The 17,392-nt window shown below is 34.6% G+C and overlaps 6 protein-coding genes across 6 annotated transcripts; 2 read left to right on the top strand and 4 right to left on the bottom strand.

The window, feature by feature from the left end:
• Positions 1–183: 183 nt before the first annotated feature.
• BX664DRAFT_237922 (uncharacterized protein) lies at positions 184–3,451 on the top strand (the record flags this gene model as incomplete). Its single annotated transcript, XM_051540192.1, has 7 exons — positions 184–358; positions 457–591; positions 718–841; positions 921–1,027; positions 1,081–1,392; positions 2,960–3,291; positions 3,356–3,451. Coding segments are annotated over 7 exons (1,281 nt in total), but the record flags the coding sequence as incomplete, so codon positions are not given.
• Positions 3,452–4,869: 1,418 nt separating this feature from the next.
• Positions 4,870–9,779, bottom strand: BX664DRAFT_148750 (uncharacterized protein). The gene is made up of 7 exons (XM_051539886.1): positions 8,231–9,779; positions 7,713–8,108; positions 7,603–7,614; positions 7,409–7,513; positions 6,620–7,313; positions 6,174–6,535; positions 4,870–6,093 (listed from the first exon to the last, which is right to left on the bottom strand). The coding sequence occupies exons 1-7, from the start codon at positions 9,635–9,637 to the stop codon at positions 4,990–4,992; spliced, it is 4,080 nt and encodes a 1,359-aa protein (XP_051398674.1). The 5' UTR covers positions 9,638–9,779; the 3' UTR covers positions 4,870–4,989.
• Positions 9,780–10,278: 499 nt separating this feature from the next.
• BX664DRAFT_265501 (uncharacterized protein) lies at positions 10,279–12,662 on the bottom strand (the record flags this gene model as incomplete). The annotated part of the gene is made up of 5 exons (XM_051540859.1): positions 10,279–10,503; positions 10,615–10,743; positions 12,014–12,305; positions 12,394–12,443; positions 12,504–12,662. The coding sequence occupies 5 exons, from the start codon at positions 12,660–12,662 to the stop codon at positions 10,279–10,281; spliced, it is 855 nt and encodes a 284-aa protein (XP_051398673.1).
• A 170-nt stretch (positions 12,663–12,832) lies between these two features.
• On the top strand, positions 12,833–13,841 carry BX664DRAFT_298315 (uncharacterized protein). The gene is made up of 2 exons (XM_051542269.1): positions 12,833–13,367; positions 13,456–13,841. Exons 1-2 carry the CDS (start codon positions 12,839–12,841, stop codon positions 13,605–13,607), a joined length of 681 nt encoding a protein of 226 aa, XP_051398672.1. The 5' UTR covers positions 12,833–12,838; the 3' UTR covers positions 13,608–13,841.
• Positions 13,842–14,505: 664 nt separating this feature from the next.
• BX664DRAFT_334696 (uncharacterized protein) lies at positions 14,506–15,670 on the bottom strand. Its single transcript, XM_051545752.1, has one exon. It carries the CDS (start codon positions 15,593–15,595, stop codon positions 14,603–14,605), a length of 993 nt encoding a protein of 330 aa, XP_051398671.1. The 5' UTR covers positions 15,596–15,670; the 3' UTR covers positions 14,506–14,602.
• A 360-nt stretch (positions 15,671–16,030) lies between these two features.
• BX664DRAFT_334695 (YggS family pyridoxal phosphate enzyme) lies at positions 16,031–17,344 on the bottom strand. The gene is made up of 6 exons (XM_051545751.1): positions 17,160–17,344; positions 16,997–17,086; positions 16,844–16,873; positions 16,692–16,758; positions 16,342–16,616; positions 16,031–16,278 (listed from the first exon to the last, which is right to left on the bottom strand). Exons 1-6 carry the CDS (start codon positions 17,313–17,315, stop codon positions 16,120–16,122), a joined length of 777 nt encoding a protein of 258 aa, XP_051398670.1. The 5' UTR covers positions 17,316–17,344; the 3' UTR covers positions 16,031–16,119.
• Positions 17,345–17,392: the final 48 nt, after the last annotated feature.

Below are 17,392 nucleotides of genomic sequence, written 5' to 3'. Positions count from 1 at the left end.
TGTTCCTTTCAATCGATTGAAGAAAATCACTCAAGATGTCATGGAATCCAGTGGTCTAGAAAGCGATATTTTGAAATTAGATGAAAATGGGGCAAGTCAGAAAAAAAAAAAAGGAAGAAAGGAAACTCTAGTTGATAGTATATATTCTTATTCTTTCTTAATTTTTTTATATATAATCTATAGCTTCATACTCGATACAAATTTGGTGTGCTTTTCGTGAAAGAAGGTCAAACAAAAGAAGAAGAATGGTTCTCCAATGAACATGATTCTACTGCATTAGATCACTTTTTATCTATTATTGGCCAGCGTGTACCTTTAGTAGGATATAAAGGTTGGACTGGTGGATTGGATAGGAAAAGTAATCAAAAATACAAAAAAAAAAAAAAAAAAAAAAATAAAAAAAAAAAAGAAATAATAGATATGATAAAACTCATCTTTTTTTTTTTCAATCTCTAGCTGGTGACTCTGGTGGATATACATATGTCAATACATGGCAAGAAGAACATTCTATTGCATATCATGTCTCTACTCTACTTCCTTCAAACCAAGGTGACAAGCAACAAATCCAACGAAAAAGACATATTGGAAATGGTAACAAAATAATAATAATAATAATAATAATAATAATAGAAAGGGAATGATGAACATAGACCAGTTGAAAATATTTGAACTGGGGAATCTTACATGCATGAATGTTTTTGTTTTTCTTTATCATAGATATTGTTTGTCTTGTATTTGTGGAGGGAAAGCAACCATTCAATCCTGCTGCAATCAAATCTCAATTCTTACATGTATTTATTGTAGTTCACAAAGATGAATGGGATGGTCGTAGTATTTGGAGGTAAGAAAAAAAAAAAAAAAAGACAGCGACAAAAACAATTATTGATTTTCTTTTTCTTTTTCTTTTTCTTTTTAATTAGGGTTGAAATTGCTAGTGTTGATAGTGTCCCCAATTTTGGACCACCTTTACCTGATGGTGGTATTTTTTATGACGACTCGGAATTACAATCATTTTTGCTGGCAAAACGTAAGTATCTTTATATTATTCTTTCGGGAAATGTTGATATCTTTTATTTATAGTGATCAATGCCGAGTATTCTGCATTGAAATCACCCAAATTTGCTCAACCGTTGACCCGTGCTCGAGAAGGAATCTTGACCAACATAGTGGAGCGTGGATACAAACTAGCTCAAGATCCTGATATCCGTACCGTTCATTCATCCAGACATAGCAAGTCACCATCAAGTTCTTCGGATCGTAGTTCTCGTAGTTCCAAAAGTAATCCTAGCGACAATAATGGGCATTCTCATCGGGATATATCACCTGCTCCTTCTCGGTCAAGTGTCATCAAGGATCTATCTGAAGGCATTGTGGGAATAGGACGGAGACGAAGTACGCAGGATTCTGTAGAAAATCGACAAAAAGCTAGACAAGCAAGACGGAAGGCAAAAGGCATATCTGGTAATAAAAAAAAAAAAAGTACCATCAAGGAGGAAAAAAAAAAAAAAAAGGGGATATCATGCCTTAATGACCTTTTTTTTATTATCATTATTGAACAGGAACAAAACAAAATCGGTCAGAATCAGAGCTTCTAGTGACTCCGGAACAAGGTCCCTCTGATTTACGTACATCAAAATCAAGTGAATCTGTATCGCATCGACATCAACAACCAGATTCAACAAAATCAACTATGAAAAAGGATGGTAAGGAAGAAAAAAAAAAATAATGCATGAATATGTTGATGATTGAATTTTATATATTATATGATTAGGATTCAAACAACGCGCCCAAACCATATTTACATCCTTCTCCTCCAAGCGACAACCAACTACTACTACTACTACTTTAGATTCCTCTTTTTAGTTCTCCTCTTTAGTTAGTTCTAGTTTTTTTTTCTTTTCTTTTTTGACCTTACTATATATTATTTATTATCATGAATAAAAAAAAAAAAAGATATTTTGATGCTTCTGAAAAGGATTGCGATCAAGACCAATTTTCGAAAGAATTATTTGACCCATCAATAATGACATCGGCGCATTTTGAGGAACGATTGTCATTGGACAAGTGATGCATATGTGGTGAGGACAGAAAAACAAGGGTGCAGATCAAATGATAATGATGATATAGGTGGGGAAACGGACCGAGAATGAAAAGGGTCTAATATAATGTATGTGACTGTGATCATGATGATGATGATTTGTTGATGATACATATTCATGCTTTACTTGAAAAGGGAAAAAAGGGTGTCGTGATTCAACCTCTTTGTCAGTTGAAACTTGTCATCTTTCTTATTGGTGGAGCAAGGTAAAAGCATGGAAAGATAAAGTAACAACTTTTTTTTTTCTCAAGGAGCAACAAATAAAAACAACCTCTTACTTTTCTCACATGATTGCGTTCAGACCAAGCATAAACAAAAAAACATTTCCCCTTGAAGACATGTAAAAAAAAAAAAAATTATATTTCGGCTTAAAAATCAATTTATCGGTTTTCTCCAAAGAGAAAAAAAAAAAGAGGATGACTCTAGAGAAAGACTTATCAATAATAATAATAATGATGATGATGATGGAAATAACTCCTTCTTTTCAATCTATAAACATGATTCATTGTATGCTTAATTAATACTGATAACTATAATGATCTTCAAATTCATTGAGACCGATAATCCTGCATGAATTTTCGTACTACTCTTTGTTTCCCCTTTCTCTCGATTTCATAGTCCGCCATCATTTTGCCTTTTTTTTAACTCGATTTCATCTTTATTTCTTTTCTCTTTCTCTTTCTTTTCACTTTTTTTTTCTTTTTTTTTTTTTTTTTTACTTTTTCTTTTTTCCACTCTTGTGCTTATTTATTTGTATTTTTTTTTTGTGTACCTTTATAAAAGAAACCCTTTGTATTTTACATAATACTTTTTTTTTTTTTTGAATGGAAGATATCTCGCGACGACTTTATCGTTTTCAAGAAAACAATCAATATCCAAGCAAACAAGGATTTGATGAAATTGTACAATCTTATTTGGATAATCTTTCATTCAAGAAACGGGATAAAGCTTTGATTGATCGACAGCGTTATGAATTGATTCTTCAAGTATTACAAGAACCGAAAAATACTTCTGTTTCTACCGCACAATTTCGTTTTTGGGTCAAGAAAATGTTCCAGTTGGTCTCACATAGTGGTCGATTGGTAGTATGTCATGACAACAAACCAGTTGCTATGAGGGAACAAATATATCAAATTCTTATCTGGGCTCATCGTCAATCGCATCATGGTGGTCGTGACAAAACTTCTACTTTGGTAATCTATAAATAGTTTTTTTTTATTTTATTATACATATTCTAATCAAAAATATCATATATAGGTGCGACGCCGATTCTCATGGATTCCAAAAGAGTTGATTGCTCGTTTTGTTCGACATTGTCCTTTTTGTATCACCCGACGCAATGGCCATGCGGATATGTTTTCTTCTTCTTATGCCACTATGCAGCATCAAACAAGTCCTTATCCTTCCTCTCAACCTTCGGATTTGTCTTTTACAAACAAGCCTTCGATTGTATCTACTGGCATGTATCAATCTCCTTCATCATCACCATCACTACCTCAATGTCAATCTGATATGATTCCTTGTTGTGTTCAACCATCATTGTCTATAAGCGAAGGATCAGTCATCAACAACAACAACAACAACAATGGTACGATCCTTGCATCTCCTACAAGTGCTTTATCGGATGAGATATTTTATCCTTTACCAACTTTGTCCACGTCATCATCATCAGCTCACTCTGCTCCATCATCAGCAAATACGGTGTTGACAACCTCTACTTCCTCCACCTCTACTTCTGGAACAAGCAATTCTTCTTCTTCTTCTTCTTCTTGTGGTTTACCTTTTTATATGGATCATCATGGGTATCCTCAACAACAACAACAACAACAACAACAACAACAACAACAACAACAACAACAACAACAACAACAACAACAACAACAACAACAACAACAACAACAGTATACTCATCCTTCACCAGAAGAGTTATTTAAAGATGAATCATCTGTTATTGGTTTGACTTCGCCTTCTCATTCGTCATCTTCGACTACTTCTAATAGTTCTAATTTGGATTATTATGCTCAGCAACAACGCCAACATCATCAACAAGACCAGCAACATGACATACGTATGGAGGGGTATGATATGATGCAAGTCAATACAATGGATCCACCTACTACGCCTGTGACATTATCTCAACAACATCAACAATATCCTCATTCGTCCTTGTTAGTTTCGCCTACCTCACCTTTATCGCCTACCTGTGATTATACTTCCAAGCATCAACCTCTCACTTTTGCCTCTCAATCTCCCATGAACATGATGCCGTTCTTTTAATTCTCTTTTTTTTTTTATCCCTCTTTTTATTATTATTATTTTTATTATTTTTATTATTATTTTTATTATTATTACTATTTTTATGATGTGTTTGGATGTTTATGGCGCCAAGTTTATTTTTTTTTTTTATATTCTTCTTTTATCTCCCTTACATACGTTTTATTTATATATACATTGACGATCCCTTTGTTTTGTTTATATTTTATCCAGTCTCGATATGCCATGTTATGATTTTTCTACCCTTTATATTCAATGTGTTTCTGTATGAAAAACGCCAGAATGAATGTTTTTATCTGTATTTTTTTTTTTATCACTGTCCCTACCGTGCGTCTTCTTCATTTGTTACCATTGATGACATTCCCTGTTTCATCATCCCGCATATTATTAATATCCTTTTTGTGTTTTTACTCTTCTATCAATAAAAATATCCATTTCAAATTCAATCAAGCGTATTTTTTTTTTTTTTTTAAAAAAAAAAGAAGTTTTATTATATCATCAAAAGTAAAGTTTGTTTTTGCATCATATGTAAATAAGTATGTATGTATGTCTGTGTATGTATAACAAGAAAAAAATAAAATAAAATAACAATATAATAAAAAGAAAAAAAAAAACTTTCAATCAAAGATTTCCAAAGGTGCCAACTTGTCCATAGCAAATAAAAAATCATCTCCTTCATCTTCCAAAAATCGAGTAGGCCATACCACCAGATGACCTTTGATTTTCGTCAACAAGAATGGAATAAAAGGAAGGACAAAGCTATCCTCTAAAGATTGGACGGTTGTTCTTGCTTTTGACATATCAAAGTCTTCCTCTCTTGCCAATAATCGTCTTGAAAGCTTATTGAAGGCATCGTATGTTTCCCAAGATCGTACATTGTTGTCAGGCATCACCATAAAACATCGTCGAAATAAATCTGTATTGCATCGAGCGCGTGTGTGCCACAGGTGTTGACTCAATAAAGGATCACGAAGTCTTGTAAATAAATATGCATCATCATTCCATTCGGTCCATCGGATCGCATTCTTGCCATAGTAATCACTATTGAAAGTGAGCAACGGGGATCCACCCGACCCTGTTTTCCGATCATTTGTATGATCAGAAGATAACACCAAAAGTGGTAAAGCCAAAGGCACGAGGTTGAATCCATCTCCATTATTATCTGTATCCGTATCCCAAGAGGACCATTCTTGGTATAGTTTTAATGATTCTTCATTCATAGTCATTGCATCTCTTTGTTTTGTTGTTGTTGTTGTAAATGGATCATCCGTTTGATTTTTTGTCTTTGTTAAATCCTTTTTTGTTATTGTATGTTTCAGCTGCTGATCAGTCGTCTGACCTATTGAATTTTGTTGTTGTTGTTCTTCCAAATGATCTGTGGTTTGTAAATGACATGATACTGCATCTAAATTTGGTAATGTGTTCGACCCTAGCGATATTTGTGAGGTTTTGCGTTTCTTTGTTGTTTCCTTGTTTGGGTTAGCTAAAAGCATATCCACATCCCAATTTTCTATCGGAAGACCCATATGTTCCGCCATCAATCGTAATCGTAATGAATGAGCAAATCGTCCCACTTTGACTTTTTGTCCTCCAAAACTTGATTCTATCATTTCAGTATCTTGAATACAGGCACAGATTTCAGAATCTCGAATACCAAGCATTGAACGTTCATTAATATTTGCTGATCCAATCACTACTGTTTTATCATCTACTATCATCGTCTAACAAAAAAAAAAAAAAAAAAATAAGGTTAATTAAAACATTCTATAAATGGAACTCATTGTGGAGTTGTTTCATTCACCTTTGCATGTATATAGACTTGTTCCGTCACATAAGACCCGTTCAATTCACCCCAATTTCGTAGTCCATAAAACTTGATATAATTTGATGTATGAAGAACCCCTGCAGCGCGCAACCTTCCCAATAAAGAATCAGGGCCCCGACCAATGGAAAAATATTGTAAATTCATAATCAATCGAATCGTTGTTCCATCAGCAAGGTCAAATGTACCAGGAAATTCAGGTACCAAAGGCATCATAATCACCACACACCAACTTTCTTTGTTTTTGTGAGCTCGAAGAATCCGCTGATATAATGCATCCCCGATTTTGTTTTCGATCACCGTCGTACCACATCGTGTTGATGTTACAAAGAATTGATTTTCTAGAATCACATTGTACAATCCATGGTCAGAATATCAATTCATTGCGTCTACTCTTTTTTTTTTTTTTTTTTTTAAATGCTTACCAATATAGATAAAATGTTTGGATGCACCAATCAATTCCACATAGGCATCCATAATACTATGTTCTGTTGTTTCTATACCAGTACTCCAAGTGGATACACTACGAAGGATTTGTACTTGTGTTTGTTTTGATGTATGTTGAGATCCAATCCTAGCATCATCCATCCCAGCAGGATCATTCGGAACAGAATCCGCAGAAGGAAGAAGCATAGGTGTTTCACGCTTGGGTGCAGTTGATTTTCGTCGTCGTAAAAAGTTCCATCTTTGCACAAAGTGATGTTCCACATCCCTCGCGGCTTGACCACAAATACGTATAGAGATATCATGCCATGGCATTCGAGGAAGGCGTTTTCGATCTATATTATCTTCAAAAGGTTTGTCCAAATTGTGAAAATCTTCTATCCTTGGGTTGGAATAATCCTTGCCTATCCAAGTTTGGTCGATGGGATTCGATGGGTCATCCGTCACCAAATGTTGATCAGTATCATATCTTCCAAAGCAGAGATCAAGTCCACCAATAAAGGCCACAACTCCATCCACCAAACATATCTTTTCATGATGTGCGTAAAAAAGTGTATCTTGTTTGCTGAATATATCAAGAGCTCTGGAAGGATGTCTTTGGACATAAATATTACTTGAAAGTGATAATAGATACTTTTTGGTATAGTGAGAGAATAAAGGTAAAGCCATTGCAATCTATTATCATTGTGATATACAAAAAAAAAAAAAAAAAAAAAAGGAAGAATCAATGTATTGGCATCTATCGGTTGTTTTTTTTTCCTGCTACTTACTTCTTTATACACAATAATATAAATCTTGACACCTTGATCGGCTTTTCGTTTCAATACATTGTCCAATCTCCATTCTTCATTTATACAAGGAGGTCGACGAAGGTACTACAAATAAAAGGAGAGATATATGAGTAAGAATATATAAAAAAAAAAAAGGAAAAAAGAGAACAAATCCTATGTTTTATACGTCTTACCAGTTCAGGAGACTATGGGCATATATATAGAGAGAGAGAGAGAAAGAGAGAAAGAAAAGGTATTGTTAATAATCATTCTTTTTTTTTTAATATCAACATAACATATTTACCAACCACCAATCATGAATATAAATGTAATGTTTTGCATTTTCCAGAGCAATAGAGATCTGCCAAAAGTAGTCATTGCCATCAACGAACCAGGTAGTAGGACATTGAGAACGAATTGGAGCAAAACTATTGAATCGTTGAGGTGGAAGGCACCAAGTGGATCGAGAACATGCACGCATCAAAGACTGTTCAAACTGTATGGCTTGTCTCACATTTTTTGCTCGAAGATAGATTTCACCCGCATTGTTTCGAATACACAATGTTGTATGACCAAGGGATAAGTTAGCTGCTGAGGTAATTGCTAGTTTCAATTGATTGATTTTGTTGATGGAATGATGAACATAACCACGTTGTATTTGGAATCCAGGTTCAAATAAAAAGACATCATAATAATCCATCTATTTAAAAGACAAAAAAAATAAAAAAGCAATCAAATATTTAGTAAAATTAGTTATCATGAATCATTCGTATTTCAAGTTTTTTTTTTTTTTTTTTTTTTTTGATACATCTATCCACTTACATCACGAGGGTGATTGACACAGACCATGTAGTTTTCCCGGATAATAAACCACTTTGGAGTATTTTTGAGATGAGATGTTGTAATGTTTGAAGAATTTTGATTTGCAACGGTGCCAAAACATGAAGATCCTAACTTCCATCTTGAATGCCGTGGTTCTCTATCCGTACGTCCAACGATCACCATGTATCCTTCCTTTCCGTGATAACCATAGGGTTGAGTTGCGTTGAGATAGATGCCAAGTGTTGATATTTCCAAAAATTTACATAATCTGTTGCTATTGCCAGTATGTAGAGTGGCTGAGATGAGTTGCATCATATACTGTTCCAAGAGTTTATCGTATTCCCTTTCTTCATCCTTTATTGATTGGAGACTTTCAATATCGCTATGATAATAATGTTGACTGTCGTGATGATGCTCAGTGACAGAAATTGCTACTGATGATGATGACGATGATGATGATGATGATGCTAAACTTGTCAACAAATGTGGATCTTCTTCGTTATGGAGATTGTGTGATACTGAAGCTTCGACAATACTATGATCATCCAGATGGTCTCCAGCAAGCCTATTGTCATGGGTAAACTGATCGTCAGTATTCAATATTCCTGTTGATATGGTTTCGTTTTGACATTGTGACGTTTTGATTGACCCTTCTTGGTATAGTGTCGTAGAAGATTGTTGTTGTTGTTGTTGCTCGTTTTGAAATGTAGATTGATCCTTTGATTTGTTCTGCCAATGATCATGATGGTGACGTGGAAAGCGATGTAGAATCATATTTGGAAATACAGGTAAACCCACAGGTCGACGAGCGCGAGCAAGATCATAACCACAATACGAATAATGAAGCTTGACAAAATCCCAATAACGACGATAGATAGACCATTGGATTCCACCATAAGAAACCACCAATTGAAGTTGCCGTGACTTCCGGGATATTTTCTTGTCACTCGTTTTGAGATCTTTGATTCTGTTTACTTGGACCTTGACAATAGAGAGAAGCACTGGAATCCTAGGTAAACCTTTTTCATCACGTTGGATCATCATGGCGAGAAGGATGGCCGGAAGTTGATTGAATTCACATCTTCGGATCAAGGTTATACCTGCACGATCAATCGTCCCATCCCGTTCGTCTTGAGTCATCATTTGAGTCTGTTCAGTGTTGTCCTGAGAGATGGCTGGTTTTCGATGAGCGAATCGTTTGATCTTTCTCCAATTGGATTGTGGGTTGAGTCCTTCCATTTGTTTCCAATATACCTTCCTGCGACTAGTGACTTTGGTGTTGTTGTCCCTGGGAAAACTGAATGAGCGTTGTAATGATGATGTCCTTTCTTCTGTTGGGTCATTTTTACTCTTCTTGGTGATAAAGCCTTCATCATTGCTTGATACTTGCAAGTTACTGTCTGCCATACCAAAAAAAAGGAGGGTATGCTGAGATAATATGGAGTTGTAGTTTGTATGTTTGAATGGTGTGTCAATACAAAAGTAATATAGTGTCGGATACTTTTTTTTTTTTCACTTCCACTTATTCTCGTTGATCAGTCTGAAGTGTTGCAGTATTCCAAAAAAAAAAAAGTGAAGAGAATGTTGTATTCGGAGAAATAAGCATCAATTCCACAATCAAATACGCCAAAAAAGTAAAACCAGAAAACGGGAGATAAGATCTAAAGAGAGAGAGAGAGAGAGAGAGAAACTGGAAGGAGATAAAGTAAAAGAAAGAAAGGGGAAAAATAGTCAGTTAAAAAAAGGACTACACACACAACGAAATAACATCTTACACTATTTCCAATCATATCCTTTGAAACTTTCACCTATCAAGTGGGGTCGCTTGTAAAAAAGGTGAGACATTCTTCCTATAGCATAATAAGAAATAAATAATACGTGTTAGACTTTTGATCTAGTAAGGCACACACATTTTTTTAATTTTTGTTTACGAAAATAAACATAAGTTGGCATATGTAAAAGAAAGGAATGAAAAATAAGATAAGAAAAAAAAAAAAAAAAGGGAGAAGCGTTTATTTCAAATAATGCGTTGACTATACTAAAAAATTCTACTCCGCTATACTTTTTCGTGTATCCTTAGCCAATAATGATGCACTTCTTGTATGGGTAGAAGTATTACCATCAGCTGTCTTGAATATCTTGATCTGTTCAGTCACATCTTGTAACATTTCCAAAGCCATTTGATAAATTTCAGTACCTTCCTTGTTGTACATGAGTGAATTGGTAAGCATCAATACCACATCTCGTTCAAATTCCACCGTAGTCCGGATCACCTGTTAAATTAGATAAAATAAATAAATAAATCAAAAAAAAAAAAAAAAAAAAAAACTTACGCCATCACGGATTCTATTCTTGATCGTCTTCAAATCCATAGGATACTTGACAACATCATAATAAAGTGGGGCTTGAGCTTCCTTGATTGGATTCATAAACATCGCTCCATTCTTATGATTTGCAATTTCACGCCAGAGAAGATTGACATTCTTTTGCCATGATTTTTGTCTTTGATCATCCTTGACAAATCCACCACCCCGTTTCTTTTCTGTCGTAGGTGTTGCTGCATTGCCTTCACTTTCCGTCACACTTTCCGTACCATCTGGTTCTTGACTGGCTGTTGCTACTGCCAATGCCTTTTCAGGTTGCCCGGTTTCTCCAGTTGGAATGACAATAGTACTATCACCTGTCGGTGTAGCTCCTGGTGATGATGTGATGTTGCTCGGACTAGCTGCTGTGGTTGATGGTGATCCTACTGTAGCTAATGCAGGTGATGATATCATTGTTGAATCAACCGATGATATTCCTGGTATATCTGATATTCCTTCTTGTTGCATAATAGTGTCCGATACTGGAGCCACAACTTCGGTAGGTTGTAATGGAATGGTTGATTCTACTTGAATAGTTTCTTTGTTTTCTTCCTTTGTTTGACTTTCAACATTAACTGAATAATAAAAAATTCGGTGTTAGTTACCAAATGACTTCTTTTTTTTTCATTATATAAATTTTCTTTTCATTTTTTGAATTACCTTTTTCTACATCACCAGTCGTTTCTTGAGTATTTGTAAAGGAAGTAGGTGATAAACCATCCATATCTGATTTCTCCAGTCGAGGTCGCTTTGTTAAAGAGTCATTTTGATATTCATCCAAAGCCGACTGATTGGAAGGATATCGTTTCGTACCACGTTCTAGAGATGATGATGCCGCAGTGAGAGATTCGTCAACAGAAGGAGATGATATTTTTTGATTCGTAATAGGAGATACTGCAGTTGTTTCTTGCTGAGAAGTAGTAGGAATTTCACTAGTGTTCTGATCAATTGTCACAGTTTCAGGTTCTTTATTCACGATTGTTGTATTTTCAAGTTGATCCACTTTATCTTTCTGTTCTTGATCTGATGTTGCAGGAGGTGAAATAGTAGTAGTAGTTGTGTTGTCCATCATTTTGCCTTCCATTCCAACTGCTGATTGGTAGCTTTCATCAGATGTTTGAGAGTTAGTGTCTTTCATTGTGGTATCAAGGGTGTTGTCGACGTCGTTGGTTGTGTTCGTGGTGGTTGTATCCGATGGAAATGCATTTTCTGGAGGTGTTGACATTGTTGTTGTTGTTGTTGTTGTTGTTGCTGCTGCTGCTGCTGCTGATGCATTTTCCGACTGTAACTTATCATAACCAATTTTTGAATCCTCAGTTGTTTCGTCTTTTGATGAAACCGTAGTAGTAGTAGTAGTGATATTAGAAGTTGCATCTACCATTTCAGTATCCATTGTTGTAGTAGATTCGTTGATATTGACCTTTTGCTTTGGGGTAGCTTGTTGATCTCCATTAATCGCTGTTGTAGGTTCAGTATTTGTTGTAATGGAAGAAGGAATTTGTTGTTCATTAGCCAAACGTGCCAATTTGGTATCCCATGCCCCTGATTTGATGTCATCAATCTCTGATACTAGAGCCATGAACTTGTCTTCGTCTTCTTTGATACTTTTCTTCAATTCTTCCACCCGTTGAAAGTAGAGCTGACGAGCTAATTTGACTACCTTTGGCATATCTTGAACAACAATGGATCCGGCTGTCTTGGGCTGTCGTCGGCTACATAATACAGATATATATATATATATATATATATATATATGAGTTCAATATATGGTTAACAAAAGAGAGAAGGATTTATGTTTACCTTTCAGACTCCATATCATCAATCATAAGATAGTATTGTAGAGAGCAATTCTATTAATAAACAAACGGTCAGTTTTAGTATAATTATGTATAATTGGTACTATTTCACACCTTTTGGTTGAATATTTCGGGTTTTGCATGGTCGTGTAATAATGGATGTTGTTTGAGAGTTCTTGCCACTTGTAACCAGTTATCTTCACCATATTTGTTGACAGCTTGAGCAAGTAATAATTTTTCTAATACAGTCCAATCTGTAGTAGTAGTTGCCATTATATTTTATTTTTTTTGTTGGATACAAGAAAGAAAAAACAAAAAATACCTCCAGCTTTTTTTCCTTTTTTTTTTTTTTTTTTTTTTGTGTGTGAGTGACCCATTTCAATGTCCGTATTGAACAAAAAAGAAACAAAATAATTTTTTTTTCTTTCTTTTAGTTTATATCACAGACAATGAATGAAGATAAACCCTCCATTGACCTTGCCCCTCCGTTACCGGAAGGATCAACCATATTACCTACGCTGCCTATACCATCCAATGGTCCAACTCGTTTTACCACTATACCACCCATTGATGAAACAAAGACTTTAGTAGATAACAACAATACAGTTTATGATCCTCTCAGTCGAGCGGGTTTGTCAACCAAACCAAGACTTTTAGTCATGACATCTGTTGGTGCCTTTTGGGGTTTTGGTATTGGTGCATTTATTGGTGGACGACAATCAGGGCTTCAGTACCTGGCAGAAAATGCTCATCGACTACCTACTACAGTACAAGGCTGGTACTTTTATCACAAGACAAAGAATTATCGAGTTATGCTTGGGGGGATCAAACGTGGTATGCGTTATGCTGTCAAAACTGGAGGATTATGTTTATTATATGGTATGGTTGAAGCTGGTTTGGATGATATTCGTGGTGAAGCTGATATTGTCAACTCGGTTACTGCTGGTGTTACGACTGGTGCCATGTTCTCTACAATCAGTAAGTCCATTTTTATCACAATAAAAAACTGTTCATTTTCAATATAACTAAACTCTTTTTTTTTTTTTTTTTTTTTTTGATGTTAAAGCGAAACTAAGTAGGGGAAGTTTTCGATATTCTATGGTGTTTGGCGCTTTATTTGGTTTAGCTACAGGTGGTCTCTCTGATTTGCACAAGACAGCTTCTGGTACTCCTCCTTCATATATCCAATGGTTATCAGACAAATGGAAAAAGACTTGATAATTTATATTCTATCTTATTTTTTACACGAACACATACTTTATATACATATATATATATATATTTCGTTAGAAACACATCCTACATTCATACAGACATACGTACATACTATCACACTCATGCACGCATATTACACTTTGTTTTTGATATTATTGAATTGTTTCCCTTTATTTATCCTAGTTTAGTCTTTGAAAATAGAAAATAAAAATAAAAAAAAATAGGTTATGCCATCCACTTGAAAAAAAAAGAGAGTATCATGAAATCAGACATTTATCGTATGTTGAGGATACTAAGAATAAAAAGAGGTGGTGAATTCGTTCTTTTTTTTCGTTTGGATGATGATGATTGTTTTTCATTGATGATAGAAAAGAGAAATCATGAGTAAAAGGGTCTTACGATAAATTGGCTCTTTTTCGTAGGGATGCTAGGAATAAAAGGGGTGTGAATTCCTTTTTTTTTTATCAGTCATCGGATGATGATGATTGTTTTTTATTTATTAAACAGGAAAAGATGATGATGAACAATGCAAAAGAGAACAGGTTTTGTTGTTGAGAACGATTAAAATCTTGGTTTAGTTATGATCATTAAGAAGACTATCATAAAGAATAAGAAAGTCTCTATCATTAACCGTAATATAAAAAAACAATCACCGCAAACCCCAATGCAAAACGAATCTCTACTCAAAAGCAGAAAAAAAAAAAAACGCGCTTCACATGGAGAAAAACTAGTAATTATAAAAGTCATTCTACTTTATTTTTTTATACCATTTGTTTTTTGTTCAGAAAAAAAAACATCAACACATTTTATACATAAAAAAAAATAGTAATAATACAGAATGAAATAAAATGCATAGTTTATAATGTATATAAAATTTTTTTTAAAAAAAATGATTCCAAATAAACCAAAAAAAAAAAAAAAAAGAATAATAATGATCCACCTTTCTATAACTAAAATTGATAACTAATTTATTAAACTACTATAAAATACCCAATAATCTAGGATGAATATCTTCCTGGAGCAGAATGTTGAGTAGATGATCTTGATACACCACCACCATTATAACCATAGGGAATACGTTGATCCAAAGTAGGAGATCGACCTTGAAGATTATAACCTTGAGGAGGAGGACCAGGTCGATAATAAGCACCACCACTATTACCACCACTTTGAGGAGGAGGAGGAGGTCTCTGCATCCCACCATTGATAATTGGAGTTCCAGGACGATACATTGGTCTTTGTTGATTTGAATACATTGGACGTGGTTGTTGTTGAGGGTAAACTGATCCAGGAGGTGGCATAGGTCGTTGATACATAGGTGTTGAAGGTAATGGGCGAGCTGATGATGGTGATGATGATGATGATGGATAATACTGAGGTTGTGGAGCATATTGAGGACGTATCATGCGAGGATCATAACCTCGGCTTGGTCGAGGCGAACCCGTGTTCATATTGACAGGATAGTATTGACCTGGATTCATGGTATTTTCGGACGCATAACCTACCAGAGGTTGTTGTTGTTGTTGTTGTTGTTGCCAATGTTGTTGTTGTTGTGGTGGTGCTGCTGATATGGATTGTTGTTGATATGGATCAGGAGATACATATCTATTATGGATACTATTATTGGTGATAGATGATGTACGACTAGTGGATATAGTAGAATGTGATGCCAAGGAAGTACTAGATTGTTGTTGTTGTTGGTGATGTTGTTCCATCATTTGTTCGCCAGGGGAAGGTCGAGGAGGAGAGTGAGTAGGTGAAGGTAAATAATCCAAAAAGTCAACCACATCAGCAGCACTAGGTTCAGGTCCCAAAGAAGCTAACAATGCCTCCTCTTCTTCTTTCTTCTTTTGTGCATGTTGTTCCAACAGAGTTGCTCGTTTCTTCTCGTACCCCTTTTGTGTAATATCACCATCTTCTAGTTCCAATTGTAAACCTTCCAGTTTTTTCAATAACTCATCAGGTAAATCTTGATCATTATCAATGGCCATCTTATAGTTATTCAAGGAAAATAAAACTAAAGACGAAAAAAAAAAACTTTGTGACAATGAAGTAAAAAAAAAAAAAAAAAAAAAAAAAGGGAAAAAAAACAAGTTCAAAATTCTAAATATACAACAAACTGACTAAACTGAGATCGAAAAATGGCGCTTCCACTTGATATTCCCCTGTGAGTAGAAAATTATACACTATAAAAAAAAAACTCTATACTGGCATGACATATAGAATCAAGTTCGTTACCAATGTTACCAAAAAAAAAAAAAAAAAAGTGAATCATGTCTCTGTAAATGTATGAGACAAAAAAAAAAAAAAAAAAAACTTTATAATGATAATTATAATCAATAGAGAGTCAAAGACAAAGAAGTAGAGCAAAACGGACAAACGATATATCATTCAATTAACAAGATACTATAATCATCTTTGCTACCATTTCTTTCAACATTATTATTTTATTATTTCAACGACATCATCATCATCATTATTTTAAATCATCTATATATAATAACTAAGATCTATTCTATTTCTTAGGTCTAGCACCAAAAATAGTAGTTCCCACCCGGATATTGGTTGATCCTGCCTTTAGTGCTTGAAGATAATCCCCAGACATGCCCATACTAAGTTCCAAGTCAGTTCCCGGCATCATTGATTCAGTCTTCTTTTTACAATCCACCAAACACTATAAATATATATATATATTCAATGACAAGATATCAATGGTCTCTTATAATATATCACTTACTTCAAAATCAGGGTTGGTTTCTGAGGGATCCCGCCCAAACATACCAATAGTCATCAATCCTTGTAATGTCAATTGAGGGCAATTTGCTTGAATATGTTGACAAACTTGTGTGCACGATTCAGGATCTACACCACTTTTGGCCTCTTCTCGACTAGTATTCACTTGAACAAATACACGTAAAGGTTCTTTTCTTTCACATGATATACATGCCTTGTTCAATGTATCTGCCTTTTTGATACTATCTACTGTCTCCACGGCAAATAAGTTGGGAATGGCTAAATAGCAAAAAAAAAAAAAAAAAAAAAAAGTTAACTATTCAATTTAAATTTATATATATATATATATGGTACCTGCCACCGTCTTGCACTTATTGCTTTGTAAATGGCCAATAAAATGCCATTGAATATCACTAGGAAGCTATCAAAAGAGGGGGAGAAAAAAATGAATGAGGTTGACCGTTGACTATTCACCTTGTCTTCATATAGCTTATACATCCTTTTACCTTTGTACTTTTTTCTACAAGCTCTTGAACCTAAGCACATAAAAGTATAAATTCGCAAAAAAAAAGTGTAATGAGTTGAACATGTCATTCATATCCACAGCCTGTGTATTTCGAGTATAATTTTTTTTCTTGTTCCATTACTGCGGTACATACATAGTTTTCTCCAAAATGACGATGACCAGTTTCATAGACATGCATTAAATCTTCAGCAGGTTTATATTTACTAACAGCCACCAACCGAGCCTTCAAAAACGATCCATAAAAAAAAAAAAGAGTCGGTCAATAAAATAAAAAGTGTCAATAGATGTTTCATTACCTTTTGATGGTGTGGTACCGTGGCCATGGCAGCCTTGACATCAGTAATGTTCTGGATAAGTTCGAGTTTACGTTGTTGTTGTTCAGACATGGTGTGTTTGGTTCTTCGAATACTTGTTTGTAATAGATTTGAAAGACGATAAAAAGACCGTGGCATAATCTACCTTGAGGGCAGCCACAAAAAAAAAAAAAAAAAAAAAAAATATAAGAAAAAGAAAGTACCGGTTTCTTTTT

This window comes from Halteromyces radiatus (assembly GCF_025201355.1).
Source record: "Halteromyces radiatus strain CBS 162.75 chromosome Unknown BX664scaffold_5, whole genome shotgun sequence".
Taxonomy (NCBI): Eukaryota; Fungi; Mucoromycota; class Mucoromycetes; order Mucorales; family Cunninghamellaceae; genus Halteromyces; species Halteromyces radiatus.
This window is presented reverse-complemented; position numbering and strand designations above follow the sequence as displayed.